Source organism: Uncinocarpus reesii, genomic scaffold, assembly GCF_000003515.1.
Source record: "Uncinocarpus reesii 1704 scaffold_1 genomic scaffold, whole genome shotgun sequence".
In the NCBI taxonomy this organism is placed as follows: domain Eukaryota; kingdom Fungi; phylum Ascomycota; class Eurotiomycetes; order Onygenales; family Onygenaceae; genus Uncinocarpus; species Uncinocarpus reesii.
In genome coordinates, this window is record NW_003052500.1 from 1,521,835 (window position 1) to 1,536,663 (window position 14,829).

The 14,829-nt window shown below is 48.9% G+C and overlaps 5 protein-coding genes across 5 annotated transcripts; 3 read left to right on the plus strand and 2 right to left on the minus strand.

Moving 5' to 3' along the window:
* Positions 1 to 289: 289 nt before the first annotated feature.
* On the minus strand, positions 290 to 1,666 carry UREG_00709 (alpha-1,2 mannosyltransferase KTR1; the record flags this gene model as incomplete). Its single annotated transcript, XM_002541149.1, has 3 exons — positions 290 to 625; positions 682 to 1,566; positions 1,625 to 1,666. 3 exons carry the CDS (start codon positions 1,664 to 1,666, stop codon positions 290 to 292), a joined length of 1,263 nt encoding a protein of 420 aa, XP_002541195.1.
* Positions 1,667 to 4,048: 2,382 nt separating this feature from the next.
* UREG_00710 (uncharacterized protein) lies at positions 4,049 to 5,221 on the plus strand (the record flags this gene model as incomplete). The annotated part of the gene is made up of 1 exon (XM_002541150.1): positions 4,049 to 5,221. One exon carries the CDS (start codon positions 4,049 to 4,051, stop codon positions 5,219 to 5,221), a length of 1,173 nt encoding a protein of 390 aa, XP_002541196.1.
* Positions 5,222 to 8,059: 2,838 nt separating this feature from the next.
* On the plus strand, positions 8,060 to 10,662 carry UREG_00711 (uncharacterized protein; the record flags this gene model as incomplete). The annotated part of the gene is made up of 3 exons (XM_002541151.1): positions 8,060 to 8,199; positions 8,260 to 10,482; positions 10,539 to 10,662. 3 exons carry the CDS (start codon positions 8,060 to 8,062, stop codon positions 10,660 to 10,662), a joined length of 2,487 nt encoding a protein of 828 aa, XP_002541197.1.
* A 620-nt stretch (positions 10,663 to 11,282) lies between these two features.
* On the minus strand, positions 11,283 to 12,724 carry UREG_00712 (uncharacterized protein; the record flags this gene model as incomplete). The annotated part of the gene is made up of 4 exons (XM_002541152.1): positions 11,283 to 11,655; positions 11,732 to 12,015; positions 12,078 to 12,514; positions 12,586 to 12,724. 4 exons carry the CDS (start codon positions 12,722 to 12,724, stop codon positions 11,283 to 11,285), a joined length of 1,233 nt encoding a protein of 410 aa, XP_002541198.1.
* Positions 12,725 to 13,574: 850 nt separating this feature from the next.
* Positions 13,575 to 14,548, plus strand: UREG_00713 (uncharacterized protein; the record flags this gene model as incomplete). Its single annotated transcript, XM_002541153.1, has 3 exons — positions 13,575 to 13,646; positions 13,816 to 13,962; positions 14,024 to 14,548. The coding sequence occupies 3 exons, from the start codon at positions 13,575 to 13,577 to the stop codon at positions 14,546 to 14,548; spliced, it is 744 nt and encodes a 247-aa protein (XP_002541199.1).
* Between the last annotated feature and the right edge of the window lie 281 nt (positions 14,549 to 14,829).

Below are 14,829 nucleotides of genomic sequence, written 5' to 3' on the forward strand. Positions count from 1 at the left end.
AAATGGAGTCTCAAAAGAAAATGCGCTTTAAATCGTATAGCAGTACGATGTTACCCAAAGATGAGAAAATGGTGGAGCTGACTGAAAAATGCCTGCTTAGCGTTCTGTAGGAAGAAAAAGATACAAGAGTATCTAGGAAAATCGAACAAAAAACATGGTAATAGACAGAATAAATAACCGGGGGTTGACTGTTGCTACCGTCAGGTTTCTAGTTCATAGCCCGCTGGCTTTTGTAACTTGAGGAGATCGAAAAATCGTGTAGTGCCTAGCGAAGAATAGTTAGTATCGGTTAAATTAGTTGCATGGCAAAGTCAGGCAATTTAAAGCCAGCCTTACATGAGTGGCCTTTCCAGTCAAAGTTATCTCCAGGGTTACAACCACACTTCCATTCCGATCTTCGACCTTGGCCCGTGGGGCAATGGGTGAAAGGGACGTGATAATAACCAATTTCATCAAAGAAATGCACCTCCTCCTTCTTTAACAAGATCGATGCCGCGATGGAATGGACCGGTGCGTCGCCCCATCTTTCGTAGAAAAAGCCTCCGTCCTTGTCAAGAACCTCGAAGTAATCCAGATACGCCTTCGAGCGCAGCCAGTTCAGGTCACCGATTTCAAAATTTGACCACTAGATACCATATGAGTATAATTATGCATCTCGACCGATGAGGGGTCAGCACTCACGAAATGGCACATATTGTACGTTCTGCCGCCATCTTCGGACACGAATTCCAAGTTATTGCCCTCGACAATATGTTCTGGGTGCTTTTCCATGAACTTCTTGACGCTATCCCAAAGAGTGGCAACAGTTTCTCGGTACTCATGCAAGCTGAGCACAAAGCTGTATTTCTTTTTGTTGTCCTTCATAAATTTGAACGCATCGAAACCGATATCGCAGAAATACTTGACACTGGGCTCTACACGCCAGTAGTAGTCGTAATTCATCATGAGGTCATGTCTGAAAAAGAAGCCAGACTCGTAGCGGCACATGTGTCTGTAACTGATAGAGCCGCCGTAGATGATCTTTTTCTCTTCCATCTCTTTACGTGTCTGAGCGGCCTTGTTTTCGTCGATCCACTCGGGGAAGGACCAGTGTTCATATGGGATTTTGCCATAATGGGTCTTGCCCGAAACCAAGGAGGATGTGACGTTCTTGAATTGCTCACTAAATTCACCGTCATTCAGAAATACCCAGTCATAATTGTAATTTCGATTGAACCGATCCTCCACTTGTCGAATCGATTTAACCATTTCCCAAAGGTCGGAATCCCTCACTAGCGAAACGAAAGTTGCATTTACGCGCTCTGTCTTTGGGGCTGATTGCTTGGGCTGCTCATCCCCCTTGTCCTCGGAGACTGGCGCGGGAGGGCTGCTAGGATTGGGCGGCAACGCTACTTTCGTCGGTTCAGACGAGGGAACAGTTTGGATTTTGAGCTCGCCATCGGGCGGACTCGAAGGAGGAGAGGGCCGGCTGTCAGCTTGTTTCGGGGGATCTGTTTTTGTAATTGAAGCCGGTATCGTGGGACGAGGCATTGAGGAAGAGGCAATGAAGTGTAGGATCGCAATGCCCTTGAAGGTGTTAGCAAGTGTCTGATGCAGGATGGTTTACACGTTGATAGTAGCTTACCAGCACCGCAAACAAGAGGTACCGTACGTACTTCCCCGACATCATGATCGGTTCGCAGATTAAACGAAGGTATTGGGCTAGGAAAACGGCACAAAGTGCGCCCTTAATAAGGAGAAGTTGGCCGCTGGAAGAAAAGAAACCGGTGCTTATTGACCACTTTGGTATCAACTCATTAGGGTGTCAAGTTTCAATCCTTGCTCACTCGTAGTGCGTGACGGAACGAACGATGGGATATGAAGTGCACTAAGTCATGAGAATTGGTCAGATTTCATGTCGCCGCACGCCTTTAGAATCTGAGAATTGCAAGGCAAGCAGAACAGCAGCTGCTGAATGTGTTTAAAACAGTTTCTCGTCACGAAACCTGATGGCCGCCCAAGCAGGGGAAAACGCCTTTCAAGGGGCAAAAGTGTCAATACGGCCCCAATACCGCCTGGCTGTAAGTTAGCTCGTTAACTAGTCTGCTTACATAACTCTGCAGCACCAGCATCACTTCCACTTCTGCTCACTTCTTCGCCGGCGACAAGATCACCATCAGATTCAACAGCTGTGGGGCTGGTCAACGGGAAGATTGTCATGGGCTAACTGCTGGATGCTTGCTTTAATCGTCATAAAGTACTGAAGACTGGCATGGTCTGACAAGACAATAGCCGGTTCCTGGCTCCCCTCCAGGTAGTGTCTCCAGTGTTTAAAGGCAGCAGTTATTGCTAGAAGCTCTTTGTCGTGGATGTCATAGCGGGTTTCCAGACTCCGAGCAAGTCGATATAACTGACTAGCCGATATAGAGCTTTTGTGGTCAACTCCAAGGGCCCAGGGGGCGTTCAAATGCAGGAGACCTACCGACCGCCGTCCATGCCGGAGCCCTTGGTTTGGCCAGAGGGATGCAAAAACATGGCAAGGCTGGACCATGACAATTAGCGCACTTGCGGTGACACCAGGGATGTTTACTTGATGCTGGAAAAGAAAAATACCATCAGATTTTTGGTATTACTCCGCCATTCTCGGAAATTTCGCGCAAACTTCGCCAGGAAAATATACAAAAGCGATCGTATAGCCATAAGAATGAAAATCGTCGCGCGAGGAATCAAAATGCTCCACCCCCAATGCACCCTCTTCCTCATGAGGTAAGTCGCCTCTCCTATCAGTTCAATCCGAGTGCCGTACTATTAGAATTTGCGCTTTGCGACTTGGCCTTTGGCCCATGATACTGGTCGCCCGAGGGGTATGCTGGGAGCCTTTCATTTTGGTAGGCTGGGAGGTCCTCCTCTTGGTAAGCCGGGACGTTGGCTTTCCGCCGGCGGACTGCGGTGCCGTCAGCGGTCAAACCGCCTTCAACTAAGCCGTTTTCTAAAGCGTTCTGTGTCTTCAAGGCGCGCTTCTTTTTATGGTGGTTATGTACCTTTTCGGCACCGAGAACGATACCGGCACTGATGAGGATGACGAGAAAAGCCATTCAGAGTAAACTGAGAACGTTGGAAAAGGTTCAAGTCGCGCGATGTGAGCCAACGAGGCGGTAGATACGAGAAGATAGGACTTGTCTTGACGGATATTGCAATAGAGAATTTATAACGGAGAATCAGCTAGCAACTTCGCTTGGAGGCTTTGTGTAAGATGATTATGGGCAGGACATAACCGGATAATGTCAACGAATTTATATTTCGTTGAAGCCGTTGGAAGTTCGTTATCTTCTAACTTTGAGGCTGTGTTGCGAATGTCGAGGCAATGTCATCCGAACGCGCATGGAGAAAAAGATATTTCAATCTCAAGCAAAGAATTCGTGATTCCGCATTCCGTATAATAGGTACCTATTGTACGGTAGTGAATATGCCACCCGCAATCGACGAGGATCTATCTCATTCGCTACGATAGTGATATGTGGATGTCGAAGGCTTATCGGAATTTGAGTAAAAGGCGAGGGCGTCAAGTGCAAGCTGCATCTCTGCCACATTCAAAGAGTCCACACTTTCAACAGGAGTGCTGAAATAATCGTTTGCTCTTTCAGATTCCCATGCTCATAATGGCTTGAGTCCAGTTCAGCCGCGCTAGAATGGATCTAGACGCGTGATACGAGCTCCCGAATACGCCCCCTGTCAACCACTGGTTATGTGGATACGCGTATACGCCCCTTGTCAGTCGAGCAAAAAGGTCCACAGCCTCGAGTACCGCAGCATCTTCAACGACCAAAGGGAGGTTGAACCGGCTCTGAAGTGGTCGATCTGGTTGATGCAACAGGTCAACCGCGTATTAGACAGATTACCATGTCATTCGAGCGAAAAGCCATGACCGGAAATGATGGCACACGGGGGGCGCTGCGGCTGCACCCTACAATATATAAAGCGCTGATTGTGCTGCGCTCCGGCAGATAAGTGATTCAAAGCATCAGTCAATTGACGAAGTGCATTGATATACCATCTATTTCCTCAGAACATGGCGACCATTATCACCGCAGCCCTCCTGCTCCTTGCTCGAAGTTCAGCTTCCAGCATCGATTTCTCCCGACGAACCCACGGATTCTGCAAACAGCTTGACCTTCCAGTGTTTGCTACCGCAGATAGTGCGGTTTACGACCTCCCGAGGGTGAACAACGACATTGAAACCACGGCTTGGGCAATCCATACTGACACTTGGAGCACTCCATTGGGTCCACCAACGGTTATCAAGAACACTACGACTTCAGATACTTTCAGCATCCACGCGCAATTATGCGTTCCTAAGTCGCTTGCAAAGAAAAAGGACATCCTACAGATTGCCACTCACGGAGTGCATTACGACTCGAGATATTGGGACCCTAAACTCGATCCGGAGAAACAGTCCTATGTTGAAGCAGCACTCCGAGAAGGGTATTCGATCCTCACTTATGATCGTTTGGGAGTTGGCCAGTCCGATCATCCTGATGCATACAACGTGGTCCAAGGGCCTTTGGAAGTCGAGATACTTCGACAGTTGACTTTGATGGCTCGCAATGGCACTCTGTATGACTTCGCAGCGAAGGCAAGACCTCTCCATCCAGCATTCAAAAAGTTAGCAAAACCAAGCAAGGTCGTGCACGTCGGTCATAGCTTTGGCTCCGTGCTCACTTCCGCCTTCATCGCAACATACGGGCTCCTGACCGATGGCGCAATCATCACAGGCTTTGTTCCGAACAAGTACCTTGCAAAAGGAGGATATGCATCTTTCAACGCTGTTAAAGCTCGCGATCGACCGAGCGGCTATATCGTATGCCAAAAGAGTGGTATCCAGACTATTTTCTTTGCTGGCGATCTTAAAACCGCTTTCACCAAGGAAATGCTCGACTATGGCGATGCCATCAAGCAGCCAGTCCCCATCGGGGAATTTGCCTCTGCCTATCATATCTTAGGACGCAAAGGGCCTTCTTTCAAGGCGCCGATACAATACATGTTGCCAGAGTTCGATTTTTACATCTGCGGCGGAGATTGCAAGGGGATATTCAATAAACAGGCTATCAAGGAAACCTACCCTAACGCCACTGTTATCGAATCGGCCATCCAGCCGAACACCGGCCATGCTTTTACTCTCCACAACAATGCCACTGCCGGTTATCAAGTCACATTCGACTTCTTGGCTAGGAATGGGCTATAGACTATTTAGCTCTAATTACTGGCTTACTTGTAGCGTGCCTTCAACAACGCACTCTATCCCAGCCGATGCTTGAGTATATGTATGTCGGAAATACTTGTGAATACAACAAGCCGCAATCTGCACGCCGTTCAACTTCGTGGTTACTTCGGAGCAACTACTTGTAATACCCCCAAGTCCTTTTTTCACCATTGCCGCCTGCATTGCTACCTACAATATAAAGTAGTCTATAACTATATAACTATTCGCGGCCGCTCTGCTGCCGTGCCGACCCGTGAGTTGATATCTGATCCAACTAACGAGCGTATAAGTAGTTAAAAGTGCTACTGAGAAACGTGCCGAGTAGTTCTCCTGGGATAAGTTCTCTCATAGGCTCCAAGAGTTAGCGGAAAGAGATACAAGAAACCCAGGGCCAGGGGTTGTTACGTGCTTTTGGGATATATATTCTGGAAAAAAAAAGAATGCGGAAGGCCAGGCTTCTCAATCATTTAGAGCAGCGCCTGAGAACGCTCGGGAGAATGGCGTCGGAGTTCCGAAGTATGCGCTGAGGCATGGTTATAGAGCATATCGGACATAGACTATAAGCATATTCCGTGTAGTCCCGGAGAACATGGCACAGTTCAGCCAGGGCGTGCGGCTGGCTTTAAATTTGATCAAAGCTTTTGGAAGAAGAGCTGGACAGATGTTCGATTGCTCAGTTGCAGCCGAGTTTGGAATCGCGTGAGGCTGTGGGATGCTGTCACCCTGTCAATCCGGCCTGCACAGCCAAAGTGTGTTTTAACTGGCCATTCTTGTTAGACACAGAGAAAATATAATAAGAGCTTCATGGAATCATGGGTAGACGCGATACTCGAGGCAATATCGAGTAACTCGTCGACATCGAAATGGCGGCCCGTGAATACCAAAGTCAACCACCTCTCGGCAAAACGAGGAGACGTCACAAAAAGTCAAGGAATGGATGTTACGAGTGTAAGCGGCGAAGGGTCAAGGTGAGTAACTGCATGAAACGGGTGCAATTCCAGCGCTGAAATTAGTCTCTCAGTGCGATGAGATGAAGCCGATATGCATGAGATGCGCCTTGTCCTTGGATAGATGCATCTATCCCGCACCACCACAATCTGCTACAAAGCAACAAAAGGATGAACTATCCGTGTCAAGATCGTCATCCAGCAGTCTTTTGATATCACCAAGTACTCCATCATACCCAGAGCGATCGCCATCGTTCAGGCCGTCCACATGCTCAACGCCAGAAACTGTGCGGTCAAGTCATTGCTCTCATGGCATGGACGTGCCCGACGGGCTGTCGGACACCGACTTGTATCACCACTATCTGCAACATACAAGTCGCATTTCGACTCTTTGCCAAAGAGACCAAAGGCCATTGCAAATCGGTATGCCAACCCTGGCACTGCAGAGCAAAACCGTCTTTTATTCCCTGCTTGCAGTCTCCGCAGCCTGCATATGCTGCGATATGATATCGAAAGAGCCACCGCCCAGTATAGGTGCAGTCGAAAAGGTCTTGATGGCCGGGTATCGACACTATAATACGGCAAGTGAACGAATGAGACAATCGATGTCATGGCCTGCTGCTATGAAGCTAGAACCTCTTTTAGCGAGCGCCCTGGTACTAGTGCCGTTCGCCACTGCAAGCCAGCAAATAAACCACTGGATCTCGGAAAGGGGTGGGACGCAGGAGCCTCATAAACTCCTGTCGACTACCCCAAGGGATGTCATAATCATGATGCGAGGAACGCGAACGACGCTTCAAACCCTAGACCCAAATTTGCGACTGTCTCTAGAGACAGAGCTTGCGATTGAGACAACTTTGACGTTTCCCGAAGCCAACATAACGCCGGTGGCTCCGATCTCATCATGCACTCATGTAATGGCCCCGATACTCACTACAACCAGTCAAGGGGCTTTTTCAAAGCTTCAGAACAGGGTAGAGTTTGCTTTGCTTCACCACAGCGACGGATATGATGATTCCTTATCCGCTTGCCGAGCCGCTTTTGAAATTGTCAAAGATATTAGAAGCAAAACGTTCTCCATATCCGCCTTACCATTACCTTCGTCATGTAACAACTCGCTTGAGGAGCTTTTTGAACCAGAACCAGCGTCGATACCGGAAGTGGCTTCATGGCTTCGCGCATTCGCCAGTAGATCCGTGAATCCACTGCCAACGGAACCGCTGACAAAGTTCTTTCTCGGTTTCTATGTCCAGGCTCCCCAGGCATACTTTGATCTGGTCCTTCCGCTTCTTGATCAAAGACTCGAGTGCCCGATTCGAACCACAGACCGCTCTGCCAAAGAACTGACAAGGGAGCAAGCCCTAGCGTTGGATATATATGCGCACTGGTCGGTCCTCATGTTTTTAGTGGAGGACGAGGCGTGGTGGATCGGGAATCTCCCAATTGTGACACTCTCTGGAATGGTGAATAGATATGGTGATCATTTTGTGACCAGACTGTGGCCTGAGAGCGACTGCAAGCAGGAACAGTGGTGGCCAGGCAGCATGTTGAACATTATGCGGAAGATCAAACAGCATCAGTAGCATACCTTTTGTATGCATAGATGATAGATGTCAAGAGGCCTGAGGAGAGGAAGATGGATGTAATTTACAATACACCATTGTATACCGCTAGTGTACCGCTAGCGTAAGTGCATCTCTGGTCTAAACAAGTCCCCGTAGCTGTTTGCTTACCTAATCCACCGTCGGAACCCTCTTTTGGGAAAGACTTTGTTATGCCACACGCAATGCTGAAGTCGCACTGGTAGAATCGCACGCTCCCTCACCTCGCTCCGCATTCCTTTCTCGCTTTTGGTTGGCATTTAACAGCTGACATGTCGTTTTTTGGTTTCGATACCACGCTTCCTAACGATCGTCTTCCGCCACAGGAGTCGAGGGGTATCTTCGAAACCCCAGATCCTTTCGCCGAAGTTGCTCGCGCCACAGCACATGGGTTCCATGGCGATGACGATGCGTACGACTACCCTTCCCGCAACCTTCAAGCAATGTGTAGAAAATGCTAACGTGAATCTAGAATTGATTTTGAGGATACCTATGATGGACTGGGAGACCGCCTTGACGAGACCCAAGATGCCTTCAACGACGACACCTTCGGGGCCGCCGCGGGGGATGAGGGAAAGCCTGTGGGGAAAGACTTTGACTTCTTCGGCCAAACTGCGCAGATGACCAATGTTCTTGGTGAAGAGCAAGTGATATACAATCTGAAGCACCAAAAAGACACCCCCAAAGCCTCGGCACCGTTGCATGAGCCTTCGAAGCCGAAAAGGACGGGCTACGAGCCTTATCAGGATCCCGGATATATACCAGAAATCCAAGCCAAGTCGAGTGTCTGGGGGACGGGGATAACGCAAAAGTCAAAGCCAGTAGAACAGGCTCAGGCGGTTGTTGCTCCAGCCCGAAAGATGATGAGTTTGGAGGAAGTCGAAGCGCAAATGCGCGCGCAGACTCAGAGACCCCAGCCCAAAGCTGAACCTCCGGCTTCTCTCCCGTCGCAGCAGTTTCCCATCAACGCTTCGCAACCCATGCCACTCAACCTCCGTGCTCAAGAGGCCCCCATTCCTCATCCAGACAATTTTGCACACTTTCAACAAAAGGACTTTCCGCCCTTAAGTCAACATCAGCAATATCCGCAATTCGGCGGCTACGGGCCTTTACCGCAAGACCTCCAGCGGCAACAGCTGCGGCCTCTTCAGGAGCGGTCAAGACAAAACGCTCCAATTCAGGTCCTTCAGCATCAAAACCGTGCCATGAACATTCCTCAGAGACCTACCGGACCTCAAGTTCAAGGCCATTTTCCGCAGACTCAACCACCGCCAAACACAGCTGGCCAACTTCCATCGATTGCCGCGATGCACCCACAATTCATGCAGCTTCCGGAAGAACAGCGTAAAGCTTTGTTAGCAGAAGACGCCAAACGCGCCAAAAGGAACCATAAGATCCATCTTCTTTCCAAAGGAAACGGATTAATGACTCCGCAAGATAAGAATTTTATTACCCGAATCCAACTACAACAGCTGGTATCGGCAACTGGAAATACTGGGGAGACCGACCATGACTCCCTCTTGTCAGAGGATTTCTATTATCAAGTATATAGCCAAATCCGCGGTGCTCCTCGGCAGCATCCTCGGCAACCTCTTGGTCATTTTGCCCAAACCTACCTTTTCCAAACTGGGAACCGCTCTGGCAACAATTCGGGCAGAAGACAGTACCAAAACGCAGACAACCATATGCAACGGATGCAACAACAAGTCCAGCGCGCTGTTGAAGCGGCGAAACTCCGCCCTAAAAATAAGCAGCTCATAATTGAAGGGAGCTTAGGAAAGATTTCATTCAGCAACGCTAAAACCCCGAGGACACTTCTTAATATCAAGCGCCCTGACAGCGCGGACGGCCATAAACCAACCAACGTTAGAAAGGCAGCTCATACCGGCTTGAGCCCCAGTGATCGAAAATCCATTTTACATAACATCGAAAGTACATACGATACCCTAATGAAAATGGATGATCATGAACGCAGAATGCCACCCACACCAGATGCAGAAGACGCGGAAGCTGTTGAGAAGCATTTGGAGTGGAGACAGAAAAGGGAGGCTTTGAATCAAAAGCTATGGACGGATATGAAGGTCCATGAACCCATTTTCCCCGGATCTCCAACGACACATCCTTTTATTGCATTCTTGTCTTACCCTAAGGGCAAGAAGGCTATCCCCCGGATTTTCCGCCACATTGATCAGGAACAGCGGGTAACAATCCTCACTATGATCATTGTCCATTTGGACACCTTGGATGTGATACAGCGGGCTCAATTACAGCCAGGAGAAATCCAACCTCCTGGCCCAGTCCGTGAAGAGATTGACTTGTTTTCACAAGCTGTTATGCCGAGTTTGTTAAGTTACGTCAACGAAGCTCCTCTCAAGATCATTATTGGATTACTCGGCCTCCTTGTCTTCCGTACAAACGTTCACGCAGTTTCCAAAACGCGGATCGGCCTCGGCATCCTGACCATGTTGTTGAGCCGTGGAGAGTTGGTTAAAGAAACGGGCGCAGTGGAGGATGAAGAATTGAAACAATGGATGGACTTGTATAACAAGTTCTTTGACCGCCTGGAGCCAATTCTGGGCAGCATTTTCCCTGGCTCCATCAATAGCGGCGACGATATATACGTGTGGCAATTCCTTGCAGCCGTTGGCATTGGAGCAAGCCCAGAACAGCAGCAACGGCTAGTAATTGCTGTTAAGTGAGTAATCTCTTTATCATACCCACATGAGTAAATGGAGGCTAACAAATTTTCAGGGACCGAGTTATGGAAACTGTCTCTCAGAGCAAAACATTGCCAGCTGATATGGCGAGTCAGCGACTGGGTAATGTCAACCTGTTCATGCGTGCTATTGGACTTGATGTTGAGCTTTTGGGATGATTTTTTTTACTTTACAATTTCACAAATAAGGAGAAGCATTGGTTCACAACCCCCCACTTGATCATTTGGGCTGTATTGTAACATTGATAAAGCAATTCAAAAGTGATGATTGCTGCTAAAAGAACATGGCTATGGAGTTGTGTCATGGGGCTAAACACTGATTTTGCTGCCACATGGCAATCCGTGTGATTTATCACTACTGGCTCAACAGTCTATTAAAATAAGGGCCTTCTATAAACTTGTGGGAAGATCACTGTGGGTTATTATTGAATTTTTGCAAGTAGCGGCCAATACAGCTAGTATGGGGATTTTGTGCCATTTCGATTAAGAATTTTTACTTTGCCAAAGCAGGTCAAGCAATGAAAGATACCGAGCCTACAATTGAGACTCATTCCTTCAAATCTTCTGTCTTATTTATAGCCCAGGTAAAGTAAGTATGTATGTACATACAAGAAGCCACCCACCACAACCTCCCATTAATGTCAGTGGTGTTTTCAGTGCAACATACCAAGGCAATGCTGGTTTTTATCTGAACTGTGAAGGAGAGCCACCTTTGTCTTCTCTCTACTTCAGTCTTCCCCGCAAAATTTGCTGTGAGAGCGTAGATATATGCTAGCCATTCAGTGCCATAGCCTGAGAGGAAGATAAATCATCATAAAGAGGAATAGCATGACTGAGTATATTTCTGGGGCCAAAGTATGACCTTGGCTCTCCATACTGTCCCTCTTGACCCCAACATGACGCGAAACCGGATTGTATTCATCCTGTCCGTATGTTGCGTTTAATGTCACATTGACGGGGACGCGTCCGCTTTCTAGGCGGATCCAGGTCAGCACTTCATTTTTGTCAAGGGTGTCTTTTTTCAACAGAATCTGTCGTCCGCCGCGCTCCAGATTCCCGTATCCTCCGTACCCGGTATGGCGGCCGTAGCACACGTGGATACCATTTCCAGCTACGGGCTGCTCAGAAGTGGTACCATTCCACTTGAAGCACCTGTGGTGAAAAACATGATTGTTAATTATTTAGCCGTTCCCCCAAGGTTCGCTGGAGCACAGGGGCTCATTCATACCAGTCATTATCATGATCATGGCCGCTGAAAGTGGCCAGCAGCCTGTCTGTTTTTGACAGCGCGGCCATGAACGCGGTATCATGACCGGTTTTGTCATCGTATCCTCGGCCCTGCCACCATACCTTTTCTCCATTGAAGCCCGGTTCTCTCCTCGAGTCAACGCCGGGGTGAGTCCAGAATGTGAACATTGAACTGATAGGAATATGAAAGAATGCCAACGATGGGATGGCTCTATTGTATTGTTTAGTCAGGTTTGCATTCTTCTCTTCAAACCATTTCACAACCTACATGGGGATGATTAGTTGGGATGGAACCTTCATATTGGCATTGGCATTTTGGACTTTACCGAACTGTGAACCCAGTCACGGCGCTCAGCTCCTCCCCTGCTATCAAAAAACCACAGGAGGACTTCTGGCGCATCATGCTGCGAACCCGACGACGAATGCACTGGTAAATAGTAATTTGTCATTCCGATTTCAGAACCGCCCGGTACCATATTCTGCGTCAGGCTATTGGGGTAACTCTTTTCCCGCTCGAAAATCTTCCCCGGTTTTGCAAACCTCTCGTTGTCGTGGTTCCCATATGTCGATGCCCATGGCAGGTTCGCATCGACCATTGGAGCAACGATCTGGTCTACATAGTGCGTTGCGTTGTCGGCCACTGTGCCGTAGCCAGAGATCAGATCTCCATTGAGGACCACGAGCTGGGAATGCTCGTGTTCAAGCACGTTTCGCATCACTTTGGCAGTCTTTGCGTCGTTGACTGGACCGATGCCATCTTCGGCTGGCACAACAAATTCAGGTTAGTCAAACATATCCAACTATCCCTTGATTCCCGGGAGTCGAGAAACCAACACTCTGCAAAGTGGAAGTCCGAGAACACAGTGATCTTGAATGTGCCATCCTCGGCGAACCGCAAGGTGAAGTCGTTGCTTGGCTCTGGCTGGAGGGGAGCCTGGGGAGAACCCCGCCCATCTCGGAATCCGAATCTCATCTTAGTAGAAGAGAACAAGCGTGAAGAAGGGGAAGCTGGATGAAATTCAGGAGCAATGCAAGGCCCTTGGACTCTCTTGGTGCTGTAAACCTGGGGGAGGCCACCCTCTTATGCAGTTATAACACGGAGTACGTCTACCTAGACGCCCATGGTGAATTCGGGTCCGGCGATGCCATCGAGCTAGTTAAGGGGAAGCCAAACTGAGACCCCATGACTGAAGGCTGAAAGCACCCGTTGACCAGTTCCGATGACATTTACGAGTTCAATATCTTGGTTCACTATGGGGTTTCTTCGTTGCTAAGGTACGATTTTCTTTTTATCAAGGGATGGATGCGCGTCGACAGATGAGGACCACAGCCAGTCACACAACTCGTATAGGCATGTCTCTAGATTTGATAGATCGAGTATGCTCCTCAACAGCTTCAAAAGAGGGACTCTTCGGGGGGAATTGGTCTCGTCGACTTAGGCCTGTTACAGCTTTCTTCAGTTTGAAACAGCTGCGCAAACTGTAACGACTATTTTTAACCATCTCCGATGAAACAGTATCCCTATGGAGAGCCTCGGGCGCAGACAGAGATGCTCCTGCAAGTGTTCCAATACAGTGTCTATCGCAATAACATGGACGATCCGGGGGATATTTGTTTTCTCAAAAGGCAGATCTTAGGTTCTGCTGGCAACTGTGTACAACGACAGGCAATCGGGATTAGAACTATACGAAGACTCACTATAAGATCAGATGAACCTGTTACATGGCGAATCTGCAAGATGTTGTCTTCCCTTGGTTGTATCACAGTGCAACAGCTGGACAGTGAGCTGCTTGTCCATCACGTGGAGCTACGGCTGTTTAACTATGTGGTGCAACCTGCATCACATCAATCCAAGAGTTTGTCCATCAGCAACCTCTTTGAACATCAACATCATGGTGTGAAATCACTTCATGGAGTTGCTGCAATCAGGCAATCCGACAAAATGCGGTAGCCACCGCAGTTATAGCCTCAATCTGCCCTCCAGCGTCCTCTTCATATATCCAACAGACTATCTCACTTCCATGCCACTCTAGGCATAGACAGACTGACACGATCTGCACCTAGTTCATGAAGTTGCTTATTTTCGGAGCCACGGGTGCGGCCGGTGGCTGGACTGCCCGAAAGGCCATTGCGCATGGTCATGATGTGACCCTGCACGTTAGAGATGAGAACCGTGTGCCAGGCGACATCAAAAACTCTGGCAAAGTGAAGGTAATTTACCTTGGAAGCAGCCCCCGACTCAAATGCGCACCCGCTAACAGGCACCGTGAAGATCATCCAAGGCATTTTATCCGATGAAGAGTCACTCTCGGAAGCAGTCCAGGGCCAAGATGCGATTCTGTCATGTATTGGGCCAAACGGGCCGTGGCCTTCCAAGGGCGAACTCTCCAACGGCTACCGCCTTATCTTCAGATTGATGAGGCGACACAACGTTCGTCGAGTCATTGCGATGGCCACAATCAGTTGTTATGACGAACGCGACTCGTTTGCACTCTCTCGTCTTCTTGCCTACAGTGCGGTGTTCGTGCTGGCGCGGACGGCGCAAAACGAAATCCTGGCGATAGAGGAAGCTTTCAAGGAGGAAGGTCAAGGGCTGGACTGGACCTTGTGTCGAGTGCCAGTGCTTGGGAGCTCGTCAAAAGACGGCGGCATGGCGGAGGCAGGCTGGGTGGGAGATGGAAAGTGGAATGCCTTTCTCGAGCGCAGAGATTGGGCGAACTGGATGATACGGGAAGCTGAAAGGGACCAGCCGATGTGGGTTGGCGAGATGCCTGCACTGTATACCCCGAAGAGATAAATATCCATCACCATCCTTACGGACTGTTTCCATCCTCAGATTTCTCACATAGGCTACGAGCCCGCTGCGGCGGAACCGTCCGGAGAAGCTAGGCAACCGGGACCACTCTGGGTCTTGACGTAGTATATAAATAGAAGCTCCCAAGGGGTATCTCTCTATCTGTAACTCGGCGAAGCATCCATGGGAGCTTGTGCGGCCAATGACGCGTGGTTCCACCCAACATGGGGATCATTTCGGCGCAATTTCAGTCAAACAACAACTCGCTTGAACGCTACAAAACC